Source organism: Sylvia atricapilla, chromosome 11, assembly GCF_009819655.1.
Source record: "Sylvia atricapilla isolate bSylAtr1 chromosome 11, bSylAtr1.pri, whole genome shotgun sequence".
Classification (NCBI taxonomy): domain Eukaryota; kingdom Metazoa; phylum Chordata; class Aves; order Passeriformes; family Sylviidae; genus Sylvia; species Sylvia atricapilla.
Genome location: NC_089150.1, coordinates 1,490,475 through 1,517,467, shown reverse-complemented (window position 1 = coordinate 1,517,467; position 26,993 = coordinate 1,490,475). Strand labels below are relative to the sequence as shown.

The 26,993-nt window shown below is 49.5% G+C and overlaps 1 protein-coding gene across 8 annotated transcripts in view; it reads left to right on the top strand.

Annotated features, from left to right (window-relative positions):
- The window catches only part of ITPR1 (inositol 1,4,5-trisphosphate receptor type 1), a 164,219-nt gene that overhangs the window by 124,903 nt on the left and 12,323 nt on the right, over positions 1–26,993 (top strand). For all 8 annotated transcript variants that reach the window (XM_066327143.1, XM_066327140.1, XM_066327145.1 and 5 more), the window contains 14 exons: positions 1,734–1,934; positions 3,023–3,133; positions 4,379–4,474; positions 4,954–5,076; positions 6,062–6,166; positions 7,038–7,230; positions 9,939–10,061; positions 13,727–13,902; positions 15,009–15,173; positions 16,363–16,558; positions 17,073–17,174; positions 19,143–19,282; positions 20,668–20,833; positions 21,625–21,785. In XM_066327143.1, the coding sequence (XP_066183240.1) occupies positions 1,734–1,934; positions 3,023–3,133; positions 4,379–4,474; positions 4,954–5,076; positions 6,062–6,166; positions 7,038–7,230; positions 9,939–10,061; positions 13,727–13,902; positions 15,009–15,173; positions 16,363–16,558; positions 17,073–17,174; positions 19,143–19,282; positions 20,668–20,833; positions 21,625–21,785 (2,058 nt within the window). The remainder of the gene's footprint in view (positions 1–1,733; positions 1,935–3,022; positions 3,134–4,378; positions 4,475–4,953; positions 5,077–6,061; positions 6,167–7,037; positions 7,231–9,938; positions 10,062–13,726; positions 13,903–15,008; positions 15,174–16,362; positions 16,559–17,072; positions 17,175–19,142; positions 19,283–20,667; positions 20,834–21,624; positions 21,786–26,993) is intronic.

Here is a 26,993-nt window from a genome sequence, read left to right as displayed (position 1 = left end):
GTGCTGTGCCCTGTGCATCAGTCAGCCCTCCCCAGATACAGCCCCGGTTTGCTCCAGTGGATGCTGTTCCACAGCCCTCCCTGGGGCTGCAGGAGCTTCTCCAGAGGGAGGCAAGGGCTGGGATGATGCACAGTGGGTGGATGCACAGTTCCCACATGTTCAGGCTGAATGTGCCTGTGGCTGCAGTGCAGGGGCTGTCACAGCTCGGGGTCATTCCCACGGGGAGCAGTGGGGTGGCACACTGGGCACTGAGGAGTTGTGTTCCCACTCTGCAGCTCTGGGAGATGCTCTGGGTGACTGAAAATGAAGAGTTCACTCTGTCCTGGCTGAGACAGCAACAGACACTCCCTGGGGCAGTTTCTCACATTGCAGCAGGGGTTTGTTTTCTACAGTTATTTTCCTTCCCCTTGTTTTAGCCTAACAATGTCCTCCTGCCTCTTGGGCCTCATTCCTCTTCTCTCCTTACTGACTGTGGATCAAGCAGCTCAGATACAAGCTTAGCTGTAACCAGAATAAATGCTGTGCTGCAGCCTGGGAGCATTTTACTTCCTCACTTAGGGTATTATCCTTTTAGTTTGTTGGGTTTTTTTGGTTTTGTTTTTTTTTTTTTTCCTGGAGGGAAAGCACAAGCTCTGATTTCTGTAGGATCAACCTTTTTTACATTCTGACAAGTTAATCAGAAGTCAGGATACTAAATGAGCAATCAGCTGAAATGTGCTGAATCACTGTCACCTTTAGTCTGCATTCATAGACAGCGTTTTCCTTTTTTAGCTTTGCCTTCCATTGAATCTGCAATTTCTCTGTTTGCTTTAAAACACTCATTAGTCTGAGTCAAGCAGAGACAACCAGGGACCACTGCTGCTCTCTGTGCTGACAGGAAAGTCCCTGCTGCTTCCACACTCCCATGGCTCCTGTTCCTCTGAGGGCTTCTTCACCCTGGAATTGTTGTTACCTGCCAGAATTAAGCTAAATAAGAGTTTTCCTGCTGAAACTTCAAGGAAAAGCAAGTGGTAGTGGCTGCTAATCTTTGCAGCACTGCTGAGAATGCACTGGCAAACAGCATCTGAGTCACTGGGAAACTGGTTTTCATTAGCTGTCCTTCAGTTTTGGGTGGGTTTGGTGCTTTTTTTCATTCGGAATGTGGGAGAGCAGAAAGCTGGTAAATCCACCGTGGTCAATCTGGCTTTTCATTAGAGGAGCTGCTCCTAATCAGCAGCTTCAAGCAGGACTCACAATACTGACATGGAAAAAAATGCAGTGGGCAGAATTCCATTTGAAGGCACCTTCCTTCAAGGTGTGCACTCAGGTCCCTCTGGTGCAGGTGGAGCTGCTGGAGCCAGGGAATCGCTGCTTCCACCTTGGGGAGAGCTCTGGGAGGAGGAGGAGGAGGGAGCCTTGAGTGATGCTTGGCAGAGGTGAGGCTCCCAGGCTCCAGAGAGCTTCCCAGAGCTCCTGTTCCACGCTGGGTGTGTCAGGCTCTAATGGATCTCCCTGTTTATGGGATGCACTCTGTTATTGCTGCACAAGGTGAAACCACAAGCTGCTCAGGAGAGCAGCACGTTGCAAATGAGCCCTGGAAAGAGGCTTAAACTGCTTGTACAGTGAACCAGAGCAATCCAGCATGCAGTGGAATTTGGAGATGGATGAACTTCATAAACACTATCAGCCAAACAGCATTTTGTATGATTTTTTTTTTTTTCCTCTCCCTCATGGCTTTGACACTCTCCTCACAGAATTTCCTACGCTGCCAGAACAACAAGACAAACTACAACCTGGTGTGTGAGACACTGCAGTTCCTGGACTGCATCTGTGGCAGCACAACTGGGGGACTTGGACTTCTCGGGCTGTATATAAATGAGAAGAACGTGGCACTGATCAACCAGACGTTGGAAAGTTTGACTGAGTACTGTCAGGGGCCCTGCCATGAGAACCAGGTAATGAATCCAGAGCTGTGAAATGCATCCCCCTTTCCACCTGGGTCCCAGCTCTGCTTATAACACTTATAACACTGCCCACTTTACTTGCCCCACAGCTTGAAGGATTTTTTTTTTTCCTTTATAAACTCCTCATAATCAGCTTGTCTTTCTCAGGGACCCCTCTGAGGAGCTGAAACACTCAGTAGAAGTATTTCTGCTTTACTGAGATCTGTTTCATGACACTGGACAGGGAGAGTGGAGAGTTTCTGTACTTCATACAAGCCCAGAATGGTTTGGGTTGGAAGGGATCTTAAATATCATCCAGTGCCACCCCTGCCATGGCAGGGACACCTCCCACTGTCCCCAACCCCAGTGTCCATCCTGGCCTTGGGCACTGCCAGGGATCCAGGGGCAGCCACAGCTGCTCTGGGCACCCTGTGCCAGTTTCTGCTTATTCTCTCCATAATATTGTCCTGAAAGGCTGGGATGTGACTTTTTCTGTCTTTCTTGTCTCTGCAAGAGAATGAGTGAGGCAGTGCATGCCTGGGAGAATTGTCAGTGTCCCTCTGCATCGGGTGGAATAAAACCCTTCAGGTGTTTGAGGTGTGCAGTTCAGTCACAGAGCAGGGCTGTGTCTGGATTTTGAAGCCAGCAAGCTGCTGTTTGTACCTTTTAGTTAGGGACCATTCCAAAAGCAGGGCTGAAGGTAATGGAAATTCCCCTTCTTTGTGTAAGCAGCACTGAAGTAGGTGTTGATTGGCACGTTTCTAATAAAGCAAACCCTTCCCTAATCTCAGTAAAACACCGTTCCTCCAGCCTGCACACTTTGGCATGGAAATGCTTCATTTATCAGCTGTGGTTCTTGGTGCTTCCTGAGGCCAGGGGCTCCAGCAGGACCGTGGCTGAGGAGAGGAAAAAGCTTGGAACAAAATGCTTTATTTAATCTTTTGTTGTTGCCCTGCCTGGAGCTCTGTGTGCAGCTCTCCATCCTGGGCAGCCCACGAGGTGATGACAGAGGGGACTCTGCTGCTCTGGCAGGGTCACCAGCCCGGGCTGTGTTTGTAGTGCAGGCAATTAGTGAAGCCTGATGACTTTTCTTTGGACAGAACTGCATTGCTACTCACGAGTCCAACGGCATTGACATCATCACAGCATTAATTCTCAATGACATCAACCCTCTGGGAAAGAAGAGGATGGACCTCGTGTTGGAGCTGAAGGCAAGTGAATGCTCTGTGTGGAGCACGTTAACAGTGAGATGAAGCATCATTTCATTGTTGGAATTACGTGGGTGTTTGTTATATCCCAATATTCATAAAAGCCCCAGAATGACACACATCAGTGGGCTGCAGGCAGTGCCCAAAGATTCTTTGTCACAGGTATTTCATCTTTTAAATGATGACCTGGAGCCACCAGTTCTTGGATGGGAGATGCAAGCACTCAGAATGTGCTGAGGAATCCTAAAATTACTTCCTGTAAAAAAATCTAAAGCTGATGAAAACTGTTCTGTTGTTGTGCTGAGCTTTTACCTGGGCAATGGAAGTGAAATTTCTGGTGTTGCAACTACTTTCCTAACACTTTATTGGGTGTTGTTTAATTTGTTGCCATTAAATCGCAACGATTCTTTAGGGCCGTCCCTATTAATGCTGAAATAATTAGCCCTGGTTTCAAAACACAAAAACACAGAGCAGGTTCCCCTCTAGCAACAGCAGTCCCAGAGCACTCCTGTTTCAGCCTGTGCCTGAGAAATATTTCCTTTCTGACTTATTGCCCTGACTGACACTGCAGTGTCTCCTTGTTTTCCGTTGCCGACTCACACCATTATTATGGGTAATGTGGGTTTTTTATTATTGTAAATAAAAAATGCTTTTAGACTCGATTAGCATTATACTTCAAAATTAAATACTTTTATTGGGTTTTATTGTCAGGCATGATGGATTTTAATCTTAATTGTTCGTATTAAAGTAGTCTGGTGCCTTGTGGTAGTTTCCCATTTCCTCCCTGTGTTCCTTGGCGTGAGCAGACTGCAGAGTGATTTCAGTTAAAAGCAGCAAAGCACGTCTGTCTTCAGCCCTGGCTGTCCCTTGATTTAATCAGCAGCATCTTCAGCAGAGCTGAGCTGCACCATTTGGGAGCTCAGAGCTGGTGGTGATGCTGCAGTATCTTTAAACCGAAACAAAACAACACGAGCATGAAACTGCAGCATTTTTAGAAAGTCAAACCTCGGCTGGGCTTAATTTGATGTCTCTCAATAAGTAGGATTTGGGGAATAAACTGCTAAAAGGTCCTGTGAAGTTGCACGGGTCAGTAATTAGAGGAGAGGGAGGGCTGGGTGAGGTGAGGCTGTGGGTGCCCTGGGCTGGCTGGCACCTTCACCCGTGTCCCTAAAGCCCTTGGGGTATAGGGCTGGGTATCCTCATGCTTTGGCTCCCGGCAGTGATTCCAGTGTGTTTCCCCCCTCTCAGAACAATGCTTCCAAGCTGCTCCTGGCCATCATGGAGAGCAGGCACGACAGTGAGAACGCTGAGAGGATCCTCTACAACATGAGGCCCAAGGAGCTGGTGAGTCCCGGGGCCACTCCCGAGCTTCTGACTGTTCATTTGCACAGGGCACAGAGAAGTGACAATTCCCTGAGCCCCAGGAGCTGTCCAAGAAGCCACAGCAGGGTTTTGGGGCTGGTTAATGTATGAACTGATGAAAACACAAGCAGGAAATCCCAAACGTACCATTGACTTGTCGCAGTGCTCGGGGCTGCCTTGGAGCTGGGGTCAGACTGTGACACAGGTACAGCGGGGATGTGTGGGATGTGTTAGCTCCAGGGAAACCTCAGGGTCAGCTTGTTGTGCCAGTGAGCCGAGCTGAAGCTGAATTCAGTCTATCCTGGATGTTGAGGAAGCCACTGACCTCCCTTTGAGTGTCCCTGCTCCTCTCCCATTCCTGCCCCTGGGAGTGCCAAGGGAACAGCAGTGCCCTGTGCTGCCCTCAGCAGCCTCCACGCTTTGCCTGAGCCTCCTCTCCTTGCCCCTGCCTCCTTCTGCAGGTGGAGGTGATCAAGAAGGCTTATCTGCAGGGAGAGGTGGAGTTTGAGGATGGAGAGAACGGGGAAGACGTGGCGGCGTCCCCGCGGAACGTGGGGCACAACATTTACATCTTGGCTCATCAGGTAAGAGTTTCAGCAGCAGGCACAAACTGGGAAGAGCCAGAGTCTGCTTTTCCCTGGAACTGCTTTCGTGGCTCATCGCTGAGACTGACTCACTGCACGTTCCCTTGTTATCAGAGCAAATCCGAATTTTCATCAGAAACAAAAATAGTAGAATAAAAGGAAATTTGGGGAATTTTCTGTTACAGTGGGAAGCAGGCAGGCTCTGGACCGAGTTCCTGAGGACACGTGGCTCAATTCTTGGCAGCACTGAGCAGCAGTGTATTATTTTTCAGCCGTATCAAAGGTTACTTTATACTCCCAAAGAAATTCTACTTACAGATCAATTAAAGTGTAATCAGAAATCTCGATCCTTGCCACATTCTCTCTCTGCTGGAGCCAAGCAGAGCCATTGTGTTGATACAATGTGTGTTTGAAAGGTAAAAAAACCAAGGGGGAGAAAAAGGTATCGAAATCTACTTGATTTATTGGTGCTACATCTCTCACTGTATTGGAGACTCCTTGTTTCCTCCAGCATCTGAGCAGACAGCCCTTCACTGTGCTGCAGGATGAATTTGGAGCATCCAGCAGCATCTTTGGAGCAGTGCTCTCTACATCTGCTGCTCAGCTGATGCAGATTTTCTCTTTATCCCTGCCTGCATCCTTGGGCGATGAGCACACCTTTGGGTTAGAAGGTGGTGTAGAAGGACAGAGCCCGACTGTGAATTTCTGTGTGATCAGAAAAGATTCCAGGCAAAGGGTGGGAGAGGATGGGGAAAAGAGGAGTACAACACTGGCATTAAAGAAATACATATTTGAATCATTCTGACTTGCTCCCAAAATAGAGCTGCAGGGTGTCTGGTTGGAACAGAACAAGCCTTCTGTCAACTTTGCCCTTTCCTAGCAGCTGACTGCGTACTATTTCTTTTTTTATGCCAAAAAATCAGAAATTTAATATCGCGCAGAGACATCTGGTGTCTCCCACTCCCTGTGCATTCCTTTATTTCAGTTGGCTCGTCACAACAAAGAGCTGCAGAACATGCTGAAGCCAGGGGGTCAGATCGAGGGGGACGAGGCGCTGGAGTTCTACGCCAAGCACACGGCGCAGATCGAGGTACGGGCACCCTCGGGGCTGAGCCCAGGGAGTGCAGCCCCAGGGCTTTATTCCTGCTGCTCCCGGGGCTCTGCCTGTGGACTGTTGACTCTGATACGGAGCACTGAGTTATTTATTTAATTCCCTGGCAGTGGCAGGGGGGAGCTATTCCTGAGCTGTCATGTGTGGGCTCGGGGATGGAGCTGAGCAGAGCTCTCTTGGCAGGAGGAAGTGTGGCTTCGCTTCTGTTACATTTTGGCCGGTGCTGTTGCTGAATCCAGAAAGTTTGTGATAGCTTTTTGCCACTCTTTCTGGATTCAGATGACAGTTTGGCCTCGTGTGCCATCTAAGAGCTTTATAAAAGTAAAACGTTCACAAATACGGAGATTTCCTGGAGAAGCTGTGGCTGCCCCATGCCTGGAAGTGTCCCAGGCCTGCTTGGAGCAGTGGAAGGTGTCCCACTGGGTGGGCTGTAAGGTCCTTCCAACCCAAACCAGTCCACGGTTCTGTGACTTCACAAAACTCTCTAATAAGCAATACCAATATAACTGTTACTCCTTGTACTTGCCCATGGCTCAGATTTGCCAATATTCTTGAATTGGGCCACCACATTGCTCTGGATTCCATCCCAGCTTTGGTGCAGGGTTCTCTGGGCCCCTTGGAAATCCTAGCTAAGGCCAGAATAAGACCACAGCATAGAAATCACAATTCTGGAGCTGAATGTAGACCTGCTCTGAAAGGTAAATTAAATCAAATCCGTGTCGAGCCGCTGCTCTTTGGAAACACGTCTGCATGTAGCTGGTTGGAAAGGGGGAGCAAAACAGGCAGAAACCCCGGGAAATGAAGGCATTTAGGAGCTGTGAAGGAGTGAGTGAGGAGGCTGCTGTTGCAGATTGTCAGGTCGGACCGCACCATGGAGCAGATCGTGTTCCCCGTGCCCAGCATCTGCGAGTTCCTCACCAAGGAGTCCAAGCTGCGCATCTACTACACCACGGAGAGGGACGAGCAGGGCAGCAAGATCAACGACTTCTTCCTCAAGTCTGAGGACCTCTTCAACGAGATGAACTGGCAGAAGAAACTGCGAGGTGGGTCAGTGCTGCTCCACGTGGGGCGGAGCGCTGAGCTGGGTGATTGGGGATTTGAAACGTTTGGTGGTTCCCCAGTGTGGCAGAAACATCAGGAATTGTTTTGTAAGAGCTGCTCCTGTGCAGGGTGGCAGGAGGCTGGGATAAAGGCAGGCTGAGTGCTGGAGCAATAGGGATCCTCTGGAGAGGAGATCCAGGGCAGGGGGGGAAGGAGCAGCACAGGTTGTCCTTTTTGAGGTGCAGCAGGAAGGAGCAAAAAAAAGGTGGAATGAGGAGGAGACAGGGGGAGGACCCAGCTGAAGAGAGCAGTGGCCTGTGCTGGAGGCAGGGAGTAGGGCTGGGGAATGCAGCAAGGTTGGACTTGGTGACTGTAAAGGTCTTTTCCAACCGTAAAGATTCTGTGGACTTGGGGCATCTCTGGGAATGGAGGTGTTAAAGAACAAGTCAAAGATGGATTTCTCAGCAGTGGTGAAGTAGAATTCATCCCTTTTTTTGCCAAGTAGGCTGGCTGACAGGTTGACAAGTCCCTTCCATCCCTGTGATGCGCAAATGTCTGAACACAGGTGTTTTCAAGCACTGATTTCCCTTCCCTCTGAGGTTCCCACTGGCAGCTGGGAAATCCCTTTAAAATGATATTTTAATTCACACAGTGCCACCACGTCCCTCAGTAAACCTTCTAGCTCGTTTGCTAGAAAATACCATATTTGCACAAAAACAACCTATTTTTGTTCTTGTTCTGCTGGAGGCCGAATGCAGCAGCTGAGGCTCAGTGGGCAGTGCTGGGCCCTGACCAGCAGTGACCCTGTGAAATGTGAGATAAGGCAGGTCCTTCCTGCTGCATCACCCCCTGCCATCTGACAGCCCTGCTGCTCCCCTCCCCTGCATCAGCTCCACTCCAGTTTTTATGTAAACTGCATAAAGTTTTTTTTTACTGCAAGAGCAGGACTGGTCTGGAACCCCGTCTTGGAGCAGATGTGGGACTGCCTCCAAAAATCTGAGAGCTCTGTAAGAAATCTGGGAGTGTGACATCCTAAACAAATTGCAACTTCAATAGCATCCATATATTCTGTTAGATTTTGTTGCTTGAGTCACTTTGTCTTTGAGGCTGTCTCCAAGCAAGCTGTGAAGGCATCCATCATTAATAACAGACCACAAATTAGCCAAGATCCACCTGCGGGAGTGGAGAATATTTTGGGGTTTTTTTCCTTTAAAAAGCAGAGATCATTTATTCTGTCTCTAATACCCAGGTCTTGTCTGGCCTCTGAGTGATGTTTTGCATTTTTACAGTTGTTTCTCACATTTTCAGCAGGGTTTGTGTTGGAGCTGTGACCTCTGGCAGTGCTGTGTGTGCTCATGTGATGCCAGTTAAAGAGTTTATCAACCCTCAAAAAGACTTCTAAAATAAAGACCCACGTACCTCTCCCTTCAGCTCATGGTGCTGGCTCATAATCTGAGCACCAGAAGCCTCTTAATTGTTAATTAAGAATGGAAATGAGCTGCTAAAGCCAGGCAGAAGCACTACACAGAGTCGGTGTCCTTCCCCAAAGGAAGGTGTAAAGTTAAACCTGGACCTTTATAATCACCCTGATATAATTCCATATAAATTAATTAAACCAGGTTACAAAGTCTTCCAGTTCAAAGGAAATTGAGGACACGGAGATCCTGTGGAATTCTTTACCCCTTTGTTATCTGGGGGTGTTAGAGGAGGGGATTTGCTGGTGGCTACTGCAAAGCTCAGAACTGCTGCATGTAATAAATTACCCTTCAACCCAAAGTCTGCATTTTCAGCTTTGCCCTAAATTTTACTGAGAGCTTCTTCTTTGCTCTCTGATATCTAAGCACTCTGCCTCCTTCCACCAGGGCAAAACACTCCTTTGCCTTCTCTGAGAGCATTTTTAATTTTTTTTTTTTCACCACTCTAGATTTCAGGAGGACACAATTGGCTGTGCAGTAAGGCTGCAGGAGCTAAAATGAGAGGGATTTTGCCTGGATGCAGAGGGAATTACTGCAAGGCAGCTTCTTGGCTTCCTTGTCTACTTTGGGTTCACGACCACTTCAGCAAAGGAATCTCTCTGCTTTCTGCCTCTTGGTTCTGGCTGCGGGGATTATTAAAATCAGGAGTCTTTTGGAGAAGTGTTTCTGTGTAACACTTCGGGATTTAAATGTGCTGTTGGGCTGTACGTTTGAGCTCTGTGCAGATGTGCTGAGTCCTTTGCCCCCAGGGCAGAAGGAAGGCCAGGGAGCTTCACCCCCTGGTTATTCTGGGGCTCTTTGGGGCTGTTCTCAGCAGAAAATGAATTTGCAGGTGGCACTGCCTGGTGCAGGTGAGCTGCTGGCAGCAGCAGAATGCAGAGGGATGAGGCTGGAGCTCGCTGCTCATTTTCCTCGTCCAAATTGTTCTTGGTGTGAGCCTGAGTACAAAGTATATTATTAGGGGAAGCCTCAAGGGCTTGATCTCTGCACTTTCCCAGCTTGTTCTCCTGCTGCTGCTGAACCATGTTTGAAACAGAGATTCTTTGCCTTAAAACACCCTCTAGGAAACTTGAAGGGCCCCCAAGATGAAGGATAATTAAATAGAATAAGCCATGAATATTACGACTTTTAAAGCTGAAAACAAATTTGTTTTGGTGGTGATTTTTTTTTTAAATAGAGACGTCTTATTTTTCCTAAACCCATCCATGAAAAAGAAATAATTTCCTCTTTTGCAGCTCAGCCCTTCCTGTACTGGTGTGCTCGGAACATGTCCTTCTGGAGCAGCATTTCCTTTAACCTGGCTGTCCTCATGAACCTGCTGGTGGCATTTTTCTACCCATTCAAAGGAATTCGAGGAGGTACTGATATTTAACCTAAAAAAAACCACATGTGGAGAAATAAGGTGTCATGAGCCAAACTGTGCTCTCCCCATTCCTGTCTGTGCACTGCTGTTTACATCCGTGGGGGTAGGAGAAGAGAAATTTGGCTTTTTTAATTGCCTTGTTTTAAATTGTGCTGTTCTCTTACTCTTTCTTGAAGCATTTTTAAGGAAAATGTAGAGCTTTTTCCTAGGGGAAGAAATTACTCACGGCAAACATCCACCTTTAATTGCTTGACTGTTCTACTTTGTTTTAAAGTCCTGTAATTAAGGATTCAGCTAAAAACAAGCGAAATGGTGAATGTGCTGCTTTCCTTGAGCTTGCAGATTATTAATGGCATTTTCCACACACTTTTCCTGGTGCTCCAGGAGCCCTCTGAGTGCTGGGGGTGGGTGACATTAATCCTGCCTTGGCAGGGAGGGAAATGATGAGTAGGAATCCGTGGAGGATTAGGGTGAAGAGCCCATTCCCAGGGGTGTGGGGAGCAGGGCATTCATTCCCACGGGGGAATTCCTGCCACGGACTGTGGGATTGCACAGTGACAGCTCCAGGGAAGCTGCTCTGCTCCCAGCCAGGGCTGGTGAGCACTGAGCACCTCCAGCTTCCCCCCAGGGCAGGGCTGCAGCCCCTGGGAGATCTGCAGGGATGTTCTCAGCAGTGCCAGCACTTGCAGAGTGATGTCAGTGTCCAGGTAGGAGCCTTTCCCTTGTGTGGAGGGCGTTTGCATCCTAAAAAAGCTTATCAAGGGGATGTTTGAGACCAAATCCCAGCGTTCCTGAGGGGGGGATAGAGGAACAGTTTTACCTGCTGCCATCAGAACCACCAGGCTGCTGCTGCTGTTCCTCTGTGTCACACCCAGAGTGGGGACAACCCAGACCCTGCCTGGAAGGTTCTAGCAAGCCCAAAGAGCAACTGGATTTCTGTCTCTAGTTGCAAAGATCCCAGGTTAAAAGCTCTGAGTTTATGGCCGCCAGGAAAGCTGCTGGTTAAATGAGTTCCCTGAGATTACAAACTGCAAGACTGTGGGGGGGATTGTTTGGCATTTTGAAGATGCCCCACCCTCCATATTTGAAATTCTTTATTTATCAGGTAACGTTCTGATAAAACCTCTTCCTCTCCTGGTTAGAATCCAAAAAGTAAAATAAATAAATACATGTGTATCTTATATTTAGCTTTAAAAAAAAAAAAAAAAAAAAAAAAAAAGACTCTTCCAAACAGACTGTTTGGGGGAAGTTGTCAGTGTCTTAAATTGCTCAGACACGGTGAACTGAGCAGCTGATGAGCATCTGACAGTAGCAGAAGCTGTAAAACTTCTGACTTGAGGAGCAGAAACAAAACTGGATGCCTGGAATTCTGTACTGGAATGGTGAGAATTCCAGAGACGGGGAGAACTTCCTGCAGGTTGCATGTTCATCCTGCCTGTGGCTGTGCAGGGACTCCCTGTGCTCCCAGCAAGGCTTGGGGGCCAGGTTGGGTGCAGAAGTTGATGAGTGACCACCCTGATCTCCATGTGCCAGGACAAGGATGCTGCTCCCAGCCTCTCTCTGTCCCTGGGGAGGAGAAAGGAGCCTGTGGCCCAAGCCCTGCTCTGCCCTGAGGTGACACAGCTGGGTCCCAGGAGGTCCTGCCTCTGCCCTCCTCTTCTGGGGTTCTGTGGGTGTTCCAGGCAACACCTGAGGGCTCCAGTCACTCCAGGTGTTTCTTCAGGCCTGCTGAGACCTGCTGCAACTCCTGAAAGCCAATATATTCCCAATAAATCTTATTTAGATTTTAGATAAGTCATTCCCAAATAAGCTGCTGCACATTTCCCCTCTGTCCCCTCTCCAAGCTGTTGCTTGTTCCCACCCAGAGCCTCCATTCCCAGCTCTGCACCTTGTGCTGTGTGACAGCTCCAGGAGCCCAAATTCCCCCCCAAGGCAGCCAAAACAGCTGTTCAACTTTACGCTTATTAACTTTTAATTTCCATCCATCCTCTGCTGTCTTTATTAATCTGCAGTGATTTGGAACAAGATTAAATGGCTGCTCGTGGTAGTCAGATGAGAGTAATATTTCCTAAGCTGCCTGAATTTGGGAGCAGGGGGAAAAAGCCCTGAGTGAGGATCTTGCCAGTCAGACACGAGTTCTGTGAGAATGGACTTGCAGAAGGGCTGTGAAATTTGGGGGAATCTTCCTTTTTTCTCTGTTGAGGAGCCAGTTGCTTGAAGACAGAAATTTTTGGAAGTCACCTTTGAGAGAGAGTTGTCTGACTCACCTTCTGCGTAAACCTGGGGTAAATGGTGTTTTGGGCTGAGCCTTTTTTCTGGCTCCTTCAGGGAAGTGTATTTTTAGCTACACGGGCTCGGTGTTGTGTAAGCAGCCAGCCTCATGGGACAGCCTAAATAGACCCAGAAATAGCAAGAGATGCCAAAACTGGGTCCGAGGGTCTGACCAAAAGCACATCGGGAGGCTCTGGGAGTGTCCTCACCTGCCCAGACACTTCCCCTGCACAGCACATCTGCAAAGGGCCCTCAGCACTCAGGGGAAAAACAAAATGAAGATCCTCTAGTGCTTCCCATTAGCACAGTGGTTTAGTAACAAGTTTGTGATTCAAACCTGCTGAAGGCTTTGGGCTCAGGTGTTGCTGCTGTGCAGTCAGGGGTGGCTGAACATCCCTGGGGCTGCGTGTTGGAACCCTGGAAACTTAGAATTTAAGGCTTTAGATTACAGTAATAGATAGAAAACAATATGGAGGATTTAAGGTGTGGGCTTAGTTCTTCTTCTTTCACCTGCTTCTTCATGGTTTTGGGTGGTATTTTGCAATTGGGTGAAAAGGTCTGTACTGTGGACTGTGGTGGTTGGTTATTGGGTTAAAAGTATAGATAATAGAGGTGTCACCTTGTTACTGGATAATAACAATGATAATAATTTAGAGCTTTAAAAGAGCATGGAAAGAGTTAGAGATGGAGCCATTTTTTACCTTGTTGGCTGGAGCTCACAACTTGTGAGACTGTGCTGGAGATAAGAATTAACAAACAACTGAGTCGGAGCACAGACTGTGTCTCCCGTGCTTTAATCCCGGCTCCAACACAGGAAAGAAGGTAAAACCCCCGAGCTGGGTGATGCTGCAGCAAGGACCATGCTGTGCTCAGTCTGCTGATGAGGTGTTGTGGTTTGAAAACAAACCAAGTGAGAGGCTCTAAGTCAGAAATAAAATTTAATGAGAAGAAAAGGAAAAAATAAAATAAATGCAACAATACAAAAAGAAAAACCACTGATAGAGTCAGAGTACAACCTGATCAGGGTGATGGAAGCAGTCCAGGTGAGGTGGTCTTCCTGAAGCAGTGATCTCGTAGAAAGGTCTGGTAGCTCTGGGAATCCTGGGAATTCACCTCACCAGTGGGTGAGGGCTGCTTCTACTGTCCCAAATCCCAGTTTATATCCAGGTGACAATGCTTGGCTCCTCCCCGTGGGCGGAGCATCTCCCAATGGGATGATGAGTCATGGAAGAGGGCCTTGATGGCCCATTAAAGAGAGATAACACCCGGAGGGAGTTATCTGTGAGTCATGCACAAGGCATTGATGGGCCATTGACTGAAGATTGTGATAGATCCATCCTAAATTCCAACCCAGGACATGAGGGATGGGTTTGTTTTCCCTGTGCCCAGGCACTCTGGAGCCCCACCTGTCTGGGCTGCTGTGGACAGCCATGCTGATCTCTCTGGCCATCGTCATCGCCCTGCCCAAGCCGCACGGCATCCGCGCCCTCATCGCCTCCACCATCCTGCGCCTCATCTTCTCCGTGGGCCTGCAGCCCACCCTCTTCCTCCTGGGAGCCTTCAACGTGAGTGTGCAGGGGGCTTTGCTCACCTCCTCAGCTGTGTGTGAACACACGCAGCAAAAATAGCCCGGGGATGTGGTTTGAAAACAAACCAAGTGAGAGGATCTAAGTCAGAAATACAATTTAATGAGAAGAAAAGGAAAAAATAAAATAAAAGAAATGCAACAATACAAAAAGAAAAAACCGCTGACAGAGTCAGAATACAACCTGATCAGGGTGATGGAAGCAGTCCAGACGAGGTGGTCTTCCTGAAGCAGTGATCTCGTAGAAAGGTCTGGTAGCTCCAGTCCTCTGGGAATCCAGTGAGTGAGGGCTGCTTCTACTGTCCCAAATCCCAGCTTATATCCAGGTGAGAATGCTTGGCTCCTCCCGGTGGGCAGAGCATCTCACAATGGGATGATGAGTCATCCAGGAGGTCCTTGATGGCCCATTAAAGAGAGATAACTCCCAGAGGCAGTTATCTGTGAGTCATGCACAAGGCATTGATGGGCCATTAACTGAAGATGGTGATAGAATCCATCCTAAACTCCAACCCAGGACACCGGGGATGCAGCAGTGGGACTGGTGGGAGGGGAAATTCCCTCCCTGGGCTGCTCCTCCCACAGGGGCTCTGTGGTGTTCATTTAATCCTGGTTCCAGGCAGAGCTCTGGGGTTTTGCTCAGTGTAGGAACAGCTCAGGCAGACACGGGGAGGAGTCTCTGTGACCTAAAGCACGTGGTTATTCACCCAAACCACTCCAGGATTTATGGGGTTGTGTGAGGCTCAGTAAATGATGCAGTGGGAATCTGATGGGGAGCAGTTGGGAAAGGGGCTCAGCCTGGAGAAAAGGAGGCTCAGGGGGAACCTTGTGGCTGTGCACAACTCCCTGACAGGAGGGGACAGCCAGGGGTGGTCAGGCTCTGCTCCCAGGGAACAGGACAGGAGAAGAGGGGACAGCCTCAGGCTGGGCCAGGGGAGGCTCAGGTGGGACACAGCAGGAATTTCCCCATGGAAACAGCAGCCAGGCATTGGAAAGGATTGCCCAGCAAGGTGCCAAGTTACCGCCAGCTTGAAGAAACAGCCTGTTTTCCCTGATACTGTAACTGATTTATGATTGATCTTTCCTTAGGTCTGTAATAAAATCATTTTCCTGATGAGTTTTGTGGGTAACTGCGGGACCTTCACGCGAGGATACAAGGCCATGATCATGGACGTGGAGTTCCTCTATCACCTCCTGTACCTGCTGATCTGTGCCCTGGGGCTCTTCGTGCACGAGTTCTTTTACAGCCTCTTGGTGGGTGTTTGTTTGGCCCTCAGAACATCTTCTGGTCTGTTTGCCAAGTCCCATCTTGGGCATATCCAGGAAAATTCCTGCTTTTCTGCTAGGAAACTGTTGAGCAGACACTGGGAAGAGGCACAGACTGGAGGTTTTCTTTAGGAGAAGTTGCTGTGGGAGACAACAGGACTCCTGCCACATCCCTTTTGCTGATGGGTGACCTCTTGCACAGACAGATAGGGAGGGGACACGGGGGGATGGTTTTAAACCAAAAGAGGAGAGGTTTAGATTAGATATGAGGAAGAAATCCTTGGCTGTGAGGGTGGGCAGCCCTGGCACAGGGTGCCCAAACCTGGATCCCTGGCAGTGCCCAAGGCCAGGTTGGACCAGCCTGGGACAGTGGGAGGTGTCCCTGCCCATGGGGAAGAATGAGATGGGCTGTGATGCTTTAATGTGTTATGTCAGTAACTACAACACAGTGTCTGTGCTTTCTGAGCAGCTGGATAACTTTGGAATGTCCCCATGGCTGTGTCCAGGCTCCAGCCCTCATGGGATGGACACAGATCCTGGCACACAGAGTGTACCTTCTGTCTGGGGTGGGATTCACCTTGCACCTTGCTTCTAGAATAACAGTGAAGGAGGGGATCTAGTGTTGGTGGAGAAAATGTGTCACTGTTGAAGCAAAGCTGAGATCCCGTTCAGAACAGGCTATTTTTGTGCTTTTGGTGGATGTTTGCCACATCCTTTGGTACCTGAGCTGGTTATTTGCTGTGTTCATGGAGGTCCAGTTTAACAAATACCTGTCCTGTGATCCACCAGCATAGCCACAATCTGTCCCAGACCCAGTGAAAAACGAATGAAACATCAGCAGAGAAATCTAAACGCAGGATTTGGGGAAAAAAACATCGCTTCTTTAATGAAATGCTCCGTAAATTAAGACTTAAAGAAAACAGCCAACTGCCATTTGAAGTGAGCTGTTTGGAGGCTGTGAGGGGGTAGATAATACTCCAAAAAGCAGGCAGCAGTGTGTGCTGGCAGCTGGGTGAGTGTCTAGCACTGAGGCAGGAACATCCCACGGCGGGCACGGGCTGCTGGCCACAGAGCAGGGCACAGCTGCCTCAGCCCCTGCTGCTCCCAAATGCCTGGCCCAGGACACGATGCCACCAGCGGTGCTGCTGCTCCATGTGCTGTTGTTGGCTGTCCCCAGCTCTTTGACCTGGTGTACCGGGAGGAGACGCTGCTCAACGTCATCAAGAGCGTCACCCGCAACGGGCGCTCCATCATCCTGACGGCCGTGCTGGCCCTCATCCTGGTCTACCTGTTCTCCATCGTGGGCTACCTCTTCTTCAAGGATGACTTCATCCTGGAGGTGGACAAGCTCCCTAACGAGACCCTGCTGCCAGGTCAGTACCAACAGCTGATTCCTGTGCGGTTGTGTTGGAGAGGTAAATCTTGTTATTGGGCTCTTGTTCCCCAGGGCATGGGCAGGACAAGGGAATGGCCTCAGGTTGTGCCAGAGGTGGTTAGGTTGGATATCAGGAGGAATTTCTTCATGGAAAAGGGTGGTCAGGCGTTGGAAGGGGAGATTTAGAGTGCCCACCCTTGGAGGTGCCCAAGGAAGGGCTGGAGGTGGCACTCAGGGCTCTGGGTTGGTGACAGGGTGGGCATCGGGCACTAAAAGGAAAGTCTTGAAAGTCTTTTCCAACCTCAGTGAATCTGGGATTCTGTGAAATAGAAATGCTTTTGTGGTTGGATTTAAAACCACGGAATGTGCGAACCAGATCTAAACTCCAGGGTAAGGTACTGCTCTAAATGCCCTGTAATTGCACACTGAGTGTGGGTGGGGAACCCCAATCCTTGAGAAGTCACCTTGCCAGGTGTTAAAGCATCCTTTGATGGAGCACTTTGTGGTTCCAGATCGCACAGAGCCAGGTGAGACCATGACTGGCGAGTTCCTCTACTCAGATGTGTGCAAGGCAGGGAGCAGTGAGAACTGCTCCTCCATCATCCCCTCCGACCGTGAGTACCACTGCAATCCCCAAATCACACCCTGACTTTTCACTCTCCTTTTTTTTTTTTTTTTTAGTTCATCACCTTCAATTAAAATAATTTCTTTAGAAAATCCTATGCAATGAATTTGGGAACAAAGCTATCACGAGATTAACTTGAAATGGGATTAATTTAGGCCAGCAGCATAAATAACATTTGTTACACAGAGTGACTAAAGCAGAGAAACTCAGAACTAAACCAGACTTCATAAAACACTGCCATACTCTTTAATTTTCTGCATCAATTGGAGAAGGAAGGGATGCAGTTTGCCTCTTTGCAAAGTTTATTATTTTAAAGCATGAGGCTATTAAATGTGATCTCAGAGGATAATGCCCTGTGAAATATGGTTTATTGGCAGCATCATTCTCTCTCAAACTAAGGAACTGTTTTAATATCATGGCAGGAAGTACCTGATGGATTAAGTAGGCCAGGGTAGATTTGGGGGGTTTGGAGATCAAGAAAGTGAGATATTACCTGGGCATTGAAATATTTCAGTTTTATTTCTAGAAAATGTGATTTCCTCGTGGGAGATTTACGGTGCTGGCTGGGAGGGGCAGACAGAACTATCCCAGTTCCTCTGGGAAGGGCAGCTCTTGCCTGACCATCAGAGGTCAGGGGTGGCCACCAGCCCCAGCTCACAGGAGGGGAGGGCTCTGCTTTGCTCAGGGGTCCTCTCTGAGATGGTAAAATTCAGCCTTGCTGCAGCAAAAGCTGCTTCTCTCAGCTCCTTGGCTCTGGCTGCAGGAAGGAAAACTCGGGGATGTGTTTTGTATCCCAAGTAATCAGCACAGTGCCAGGGTCTCCTGTGGTATGGGATGTTCGTGGTGCCCCAGATTTGGCCACTGCTCTCAGGTTCTGGTTATTTCAGGGTTGCACAGGGACTGGGGCCTCTCCAGGCTGTGGGAAGGTGGGATCTGCTCATGAGCATTTTTGTGATGAAATGAAAGTCGTGAGGTTTTTAATGGGTGCAGGGGAGTGTTTGAGGTTAGGGAATGGATTTTTTAGTCTGCAAGTGAAACAGTGAAGCTGGAGCCTTGAGCCAAGCGAAGAGAAGGTCAAAAAAAAGTGTGTTGCTTTTCTAGCAGAACGCTGTTTCCACAAGCAGTGATCTTTTAGCCATTTGAAAGCTCCGAGTGGAAGTTGCCATTTTGAGTGCAGCCCAAAGGCTGTGCAATCTGTCAGGCACCAGGGGAGAGTGGAAGAGGCAACACTTTGTCCTCTGAGCTGTCAAAAAGCTTGGATTCTGTATAAACAGGCATCTGGTGATCTGAGCTGTGCAGGCGAGCAGGGATGGGAAGAGATTTCACCCAGTCACAGGCAGCAGCTCAGGCACAAAGGGAAACTGGCAGTGGGGAGAGGAGGGCAGGGGGGAAATCTGCTCCCAGGGTGGTTCTGGAGAGGGGAGGCCACGGGATGAGGAGGGGTCTGGAGCATCTCCCTTCTGGGGAGAGACTGTTTAATCCAGGGAAGACTGATAGAGGATCCCATCAATCCATACAGTATCCCCAGGGGGTGTCAGAGAATGGTTTTGGACCTTCCCCAGTGGTTCCCAGGGACAGGACAAGGAGCAGTGGCCACAAGTTTAGGCAGATTTTGCCTCAACACGAGGAAGAGCTTCTTTCCGTGGAGGGGCAGAGCCCTGGAGCAGCTTCCCAGGGAATCCTGGAGTTCCCCTCTCTGGAGACATCCCAACCCCACGTGGATTATTCCTGTGTCACTGCTCCAGGTGACCCTGCCGGGCAGGACCTTGGATGGATGATCTGCAGAGATCCCCCCAACCCACCCTGTTGTGTGATTTATCTGGGGAATGAACCTCCAGGGACTTGCAGCGCAGGCTGGCAGTCTGAGGGGGGAGAGAGCATACCCAGCAAAGAACGGAGAGGAGGATTTAGAGCTAATCTTGGCTGTGAAACGTGTCTTTGCTTGCTGTGTTCCCAGAGCTGATCACTGAGGAGATGGAGGAAGAGAACAAGGAGCATACGTGCGAGACGCTGCTGATGTGCATTGTTACTGTACTGAGTCACGGGCTCAGGAGCGGGGGTGGAGTAGGTGATGTGCTCAGGAAACCTTCCAAAGAGGTAAATTACCCCTGGCTGGGGGTGGAGGAGTGATACTGAGCAGGGCTGGGATCTGCCTGGCTGGGGACAGTGTGTGTAACACGGCGAGGAGCTCCTGCAGCTCTGTGGGGACATCTCTGGGGTCACACTGGCCACCAGCCACCCTCAAAGGCTTCTCCCCAGCCTTGTACAGCTTGTGGGACGTCCAGAGTGGGGCCAAAAGTCTGAGCTGGGAGCTCAGGAGCTGAAGGGACGAGATGAGTACAGATCAGGGAGGGAGGAGCGTGGGGTGGCCCAGGAAGATGCTGTGGTGCTGCTGGATGCCAGGGGCAGGAGTTTGTGGTACCTAGGGAGAGGTAAAATGGGAGGGATGAGAGGACAGGGACCAGGCTGAGTTGGTGGGAGTGTGAAGGAGAAAAGATGGATGTGGTTTGGAGCCATCACCAGAGTGAGGACCAGGCTAAGCAGCAGGAATTTTCAGTAGCACCCCTCTGCCTGCTGTTTAAGCTGTTGGTGTCCATCATTTAGGGAGAAATCCTCCCCTGGCAGGGTGGGCAGGGCTGGCACAGGGTGCCTAGAGCAGCTGGGGCTGCCCCTGGATCCCTGGCAGTGCCTAAGTTTGGACACTGGAGTTGGGGACAGTGGGAGGTGTCCCTGCCATGGCAGGGGTGGCACTGGGTGGCCTTTGAGGTCCCTTCCCATCCATTCTACAATTCTGTGATTTTTCTGTGATCTGAGGCTCAGGCTGTCACTCCCAAAGCCACGCTGGGGGCACTGCTTTTTTTGTTTCACATGAAATCTCAGAGGTTTTTTTTCCTAAAACTTAGCCTTCAAAGTTACTTAATAAAAAGTTTGGCACTTGACTGGCAGGATGATTGTGAAAGTGGGGGTTGGATATTTGGGTGTTCAGGCCTGCAATAAATGTGGAATGTGTACTCAAAAGTCCAGCTTAGTGTTCCTTTACATGGCTGTAAAATTCAATTCACGGTGTTAAATTCCAGTAAAAGACTTTATGGTCCACACCAATCCTCTGTTGATATACTGCAGATTAATATAAGGATATAATTTGGAAGGGCTTCAGAGAGGGGTGACAACAAATCTCAGTGTGTGAGAGAAGAGTTTTTTTTCTCTTGTGAAAGTGAGAGAAGTCCAGAATCTTGGACACAGGAGGAGCAGCTCTGCAGAGATCCCACACTGGCAGCTGACTAATTTGGCTTTTCCTTCAGTGATTTTTGCATTTTAGTTTTGCATTTTAGTTTCATTTAATCTGTGAGTTGTGAGTTTCTCTTGGAGAGCATCAGCAGAGGAGAATCTCAGGCAAAGGGGCGTGGGGCAGGGTGATAAAATAATAAGGGTGAGTTGTGTACCTAATTGGGCTGTTAATAATTCAAAAATGTATTTTGCAGGAGCCTCTCTTTGCTGCTAGAGTGATCTATGATCTGCTGTTCTTCTTCATGGTCATCATTATTGTCCTGAACCTGATTTTTGGGGTGATCATTGACACTTTTGCTGATTTAAGGAGCGAAAAACAGAAGAAAGAAGAAATTTTAAAAACCACTTGCTTTATTTGTGGTAAGTGTGGAGACACACTTCACAGGAAGGGGTTACTCTGGGTAAGCCAGGGATAGCTGCAAACTCACAGAGGAAAAAAGCCTTGAATTCCTGGCTGTTCCTCCTTGCACTCCTCAGCCAGTTCATGTTCCTGGGTACCACTGGAGCTTGGCAGCAGGAACACATGGGGAATGCTCAGGATACCATTTTTCCTCAAGGCTTCACTTCTTGCTTCTCCTCTGCCTCGAAGAACAGTTTCCTATTGGGACAGGAGAGATTTTTATGAGCAGTCTTTTTTTTTTCCAAGCTGCCTGGGGAAGCTTTTCCCACCAGGAGCTGGGGAATGGAGGTGCTGTGGTTGACTGACATGGTCCTGCCATGTTGCATAACACACAGCCTGACGGGATAACCTTTGGAAGTTTGCTGCAAAGCAAACGTTGCTTTTGCTATCAGTTTGCCTAAAAATAGGAGATGTGTTATGAAATCCACCAAACTGCTTGCTACAGGGTTGTTGCCTTTTTTAACCAAATTTTTTTCTGTTATGTATAATAAATATAAGCAGTACTCGTTACACTTTACTCTTCATCCTCTTTTTCCTCTTGTCTGTCTTGTCTGATCTTTGTTCCTTTTCTGTCCCTTCTCCTGTCCCTTCTCCTCTTCCTGGGTATTTGTCAGATCTTATCCTGATATTCAGTTCCATTCCACAATTCCAGAAGTGCAGCAGACTTTAGAAACCAGTTTTGTTCTGGAGCTGATTTTGCTGGTCCCCAGCTGCCAAACACTCAGGGTTTGTCCCTGTGTCCCTCTCACAGGTTTGGAGAGAGACAAGTTTGACAACAAGACAGTCACCTTCGAAGAGCACATTAAGGAAGAGCACAACATGTGGCACTATTTGTGCTTTATTGTCTTAGTGAAAGTCAAAGATTCCACAGAATACACAGGACCAGAGAGTTACGTGGCAGAAATGATCAAGGTGAGTTTGGAGTTTTGTTTTGTTCTTTTCCCTATATTAGACCAGTGGAAGATTTGGTACAGTGCTCTGTGTTGTATTTTAACTTATTTTGGATATGTAGCTGTGATTTCCCAGCCTCCAGAGCACTCTGTGTGTGTGCTGGAGGAGGTGACAGTGAGTGGTGACAGCCAGGTACTCCCCATGGCTTGGATCAGGGGAAGAGAGAACCTATTCTGCCTTCAATTCACATATGGGGAGAGCATTTTCAAGCTGGTGGAAGTCTGTGAAGCACAAACCAACAGGTTTTAACCTGTCCTGGTATAAATATCTCCCAACTGACATGTAGGATTTGTTGTCATATGATTTGAGCTCAGTATTGTGAAAAACTACAATTAATGTCTACTCAATTGGAAGGGCTTTTAATGAGAGAATTAAAAGCCTCATCTCTGCCAAGCTGCAGGTTCAGAGCTCCTGGAATTAGATCTGTAGCCTAGTCACTAATTTGTGTCTTCTGGCTGGGGAGAGCAAAAGCTGCTTGATTTGTAGCATTTCAGTGTGATTTCTTTGGAGCAGAGAGCACTTTGCAGCTCCTCTGCTGTGAGGTGCCACCTCCCTTGGGGTGGGTCTGTAAATCCCCCCTCTGCCCTCTGCCAGGTCAAACGTGTTATTTTGGGGTCACCAAAGTGTCCGTCCTACTTCTGGATTTCCACCCCAGTAATGAGGGCTTAAAGAAACCTTGTGAGCAGTCACCTGATGGAGGATTAGCACAGTGAGATAACCAAGGGCATCACTGCTGCTTGCCAGTCTGCCTGATTATTCTGCTCCCTTCCTTTATCCCCCTGCAGCACGCATGACTTCAGGGGAGGAAGCACTGCACTCCTCTGAAAGGTTTTCAGCTCCTAAAAGACAATTCCGTGTTGTGCTCTTGCCTCTAAAAGATGATTTTGTGCCGTGGTTTTGTTGCTGCTAAAACCAGTTTAAAGAAAGTTTCAGTTGGCAACCAATTCATTATTTCAGATGAACGGCTCGAATTAGATAAGAAGCAGAAATTAGTCACTGAATATGTTTGCATGAAGCACAAAAACTGGAGAACTTTTATGAGAATTCTCATTCATTAAGTGTCAGCGAGGGCTAATTACTGTGTGTGGATGGGAGTAGGGATAAATTATGCATAGCCAGAGTGTCTCATGCAGATGCAATTTTATGTAACCATGTGCTCTAGGTAGAGGTTTGGAGTGTGTCTGGAGCTGCTGGGGTTTTGCATTTCATGAGGCAGTTTTCAATGAAGATCTTAAGAGCAGGTCTCAGTGAGGGCTGATGAATGTGGGGTGTAGCTGCATGAGCGTGGAATAGGCAGGAAATTTGGATTTCACCTCAGTGCTCTGTCACCATCCTGCCCCAGGCTCAGACTGCTGTGCCCTGACTTTGGAGGCCTCTGCAGTCTTGAGGAGCCATTTGGCAAAGCTTGCTCTGAAAATCAATTTCTTTCCAGTGTCCTTTCACATTAAAACTTCCTTTTCTGCCCTAAAATCTGGGTGTAAAACATGATGAATCTCTTTCTCTACCAGACCTGTTGTAAATGCTGCTGTAGGAGTCAGAAGTGCTTTTTTTTTCCCCTGTTTAAGGTGTTTTTAGGAATAATTTGGGTGGGTCCTCATTCGTCTGTTCCTCAGGCTTTCTGTGTTTATAGAATCCCAGATTGGTTTGGGTTGGGAAGGACCTTAAATCCCATCCAGTGTCACCCCTGCCATGGGCAGGGACACCTCCCACTGTCCCAGGCTGCTCCAACCTGCCCTTGGACACTTCCAGGGATGGGAACTCCCCAACCTCAACCTGTCTGGGCAAAATCCTGTGAATGCAGAAGGACAGAGAAGGGAAACCTTTAATGCTGTCCCTGAGTGCCAAGGCAGAGGTTGGCTGTGGAGGTGCTGCTTTCCCATGGGCTCTCCTGGGAAGGCTCCTTGGGGCATGGCTGCCTTTTAAAGGGATTTTCCTCCCGTATTTCCGACTGAAGGTGGCACTGTAACATCTTGGATGGTGACAGAGATTGGGGCACGTCTTCCCCGGGCTGTGTGTGGGACCCACAGCCATCAGCTGCTGTTGGTCCCCATTTTTAGGAGTTTTGGGGTAGGCAGCATCATGTGCTCCAAGTCCCACTGTGATGGCAGAACACACCTCAAGTGTTCCACCTGTGCTCAGACTCCCAATAAAATGCCTTCAGAAAACTCTGGGATTTCTGCCCCTCGGTAAATGAAAGGAAAAAAAAAAAAGAAAATACCATTTTAAAAATTGCCTTTGCCATTTAGTATTTGTGGGTTGTTCCAACACTACGGAACAGCAAAAAAAAAAAAAAATTAGGACACTTAAATTATATCCACTGTCAGTTTGTGAGCTGCTTCCAGTGCTGCTTGTACAGTGCTTTAAAGATATTTTAAGCACTGTGGTATCAAAAGAATCCTGGACAATTTCATTTATGCAGTTAGTGAATATTCAGGCGCCGTTAAGAGTGATGTTGAATTTTGATGTTTTCCTGTCTATAAATAATGTGTGTAGAAAGGCAGTGTTGAGGATTCCCACTCTACTGGGTATGGCTGAGCTGGATCTGGCCCCCTTCACAATCCTGACCCCACATTAAAAGAAATTGCAGCCTTGGAAATCAATGATTAACTACAATTCCTTAGTGAATTTTATATTTCTTCACAGACAGAAGCTCATTAAAATCCAAACACATCACAAGGAAAGAAGTCAACAGGTACACTTGGAAACAGAGCTGAGTTTAGGGCACTGAAAACTGATCAAAAACTAAAAGTTAAAAAAAACCAACCCAGCAGTGATCTGACCTGAGCAGCCTGGGCTAGTGGGAGGTGTCCCTGCCCATGGGGCTGCAATGGGATGAGCTTTAAGGTTCCTTCTAACCCAAACCAGTCTGGGATTCTATGAAATAAAATCTGATAACTGTTCTGACAGTGCTGCTGGGACTCTCCCTCCCACAGCCCCGTTCTGGGACCAGTTTGGGGCTGTTGGTGGCTCTGGGATCTGGACTGGTTTGGTTGAGTCCTCTGCAGGGCCAGGCTGCCCTGGGCTTGTAGCTGCAGGTCCAGGCTGCTGATAGAGGCTGGAATTCCTCTCCCTGTAAACAGGGATAATGTTCCCTTTCATCAGCGAGGGGAGCCTGTGCCTGCTGCCACAGATGATGTAAAACTCGGGGTATCTCAGGAATCTCCGCTGGGGATGCTCAGGGAATGGGGCTGCAGGGGTGGGGTGGGGGAAGCTGAGCCTGTGCACACCCCACTGCTGTCCTGAGCATCCCTGTCCTGGTCCATCCCTGTCCTGGTCCATCCCTGTCCTGAGCCATCCCTCTCCTGTGCCATCCCTGCCCTGGTCCATCCCTGTCCTGGTCCATCCCTGTCCTGAGCCAACCCTGTCCTGTGCCATCCCTGTCCTGTGCCATCCCTGTCCTGGTCCATCCCTGTCCTGGTCCATCCCTGTCCTGAGCCCTCCCTGTCCTGAGCCCTCCCTGTCCTGAGCCATCCCTGTCCTGTGCCATCCCTGTCCTGATCCATCCCTCTCCTGTGCCATCCCTGTCCTGAGCCAACCCTGTCCTGTGCCATCCCTGTCCTGTGCCATCCCTGTCCTGGTCCATCCCTGTCCTGGTCCATCCCTGTCCTGAGCCCTCCCTGTCCTGAGCCCTCCCTGTCCTGAGCCATCCCTGTCCTGTGCCATCCCTGTCCTGATCCATCCCTCTCCTGTGCCATCCCTGTCCTGAGCCAACCCTGTCCTGTGCCATCCCTGTCCTGTGCCATCCCTGTCCTGGTCCATCCCTGTCCTGGTCCATCCCTGTCCTGAGCCCTCCCTGTCCTGAGCCCTCCCTGTCCTGAGCCATCCCTGTCCTGTGCCATCCCTGTCCTGATCCATCCCTCTCCTGTGCCATCCCTGTCCTGAGCCATCCCTCTCCTGTGCCATCCCTGCCCTGGTCCATCCCTGTCCTGGTCCATCCCTGTCCTGAGCCAACCCTGTCCTGTGCCATCCCTGTCCTGTGCCATCCCTGTCCTGGTCCATCCCTGTCCTGGTCCATCCCTGTCCTGAGCCCTCCCTGTCCTGAGCCCTCCCTGTCCTGAGCCATCCCTGTCCTGTGCCATCCCTGTCCTGATCCATCCCTCTCCTGTGCCATCCCTGTCCTGAGCCATCCCTGTCCTGAGCCATCCCTGTCCTGAGCCATCCCTGTCCTGAGCCATCCCTGTCCTGGTCCATCCCTGTCCTGGTCCATCCCTGTCCTGGTCCATCCCTGTCCTGAGCCCTCCCTGTCCTGTGCCATCCCTGTCCTGAGCCATCCCTGTCCTGAGCCCTCCCTGTCCTGAGCCATCCCTGTCCTGGGCCATCCCTGTCCTGAGCCCTCCCTGCCCTGCTGCCCCTGCCCTTGCAGCCTCGTGGGTGTCAGGAGATGGCAAATAGATTCCAGCAGCTTGGCCTGGAGCATCCCTGAGCCACCTCCCTAATATCCGTGTGATGGCCCAGGCAGCGCTGCAGGATGTGAGGAAATGGTAGCAGGGCTGATCTTTGGCTGCTGGTGTTTGCCCAGCTCTCCTGGCTGGAGCAGGGATGGGGCTGGCTCCGTCCCTGCAGAGAGAGGGGCTGGCTCCGTGTTTGGAGCAGGGCTCATGGGGAAGGATGCTGAGGGTGCCTCCCGTGATTCCCAGGAACAAAGGGCCCGGTTCTGCGAGGCTCTGCAGTCACCAGGAAGATCAGGTGATGTCTGAATAACACCCTGTGTGTGGGAGGTGGGGGGATCCACTTATCGCCTTGGCCAGACATTGACATCCACACCCTAATGACTCATGTGAACTCCGTGCAACTCCCTGCAGATTAGTTCATTTAAATGTCTTATCTTCCCATCCCGCCTTGAGAATTCCTCCTGGAGTCCTGTGCCTTTGCCTGCAGTTGCTGTGGCAGCCCGGGCAGCACGGCAGCCCTGCCAGCTCAGCTGTCACCGGGGCCTTGGCAGGGCTCTGCCACAGCCAGCTGTGTGCAGGCATTTGGGCTATGTAAAAATCTCTCACTCTGCAGCTCGAGACACGGAGAAAACCACACAGGCACCCGGGGCTTGTGTGCATTCCTAAGCTGTCTGCAGGCAGCTGCATGGGCTGTCACAGCACAGACAAATATTTGCATGCCCAACTCCTGCATCCCCCTGCTCTGCACCTTGAGCAGTGTGGCTACGGCTCTCAGGGC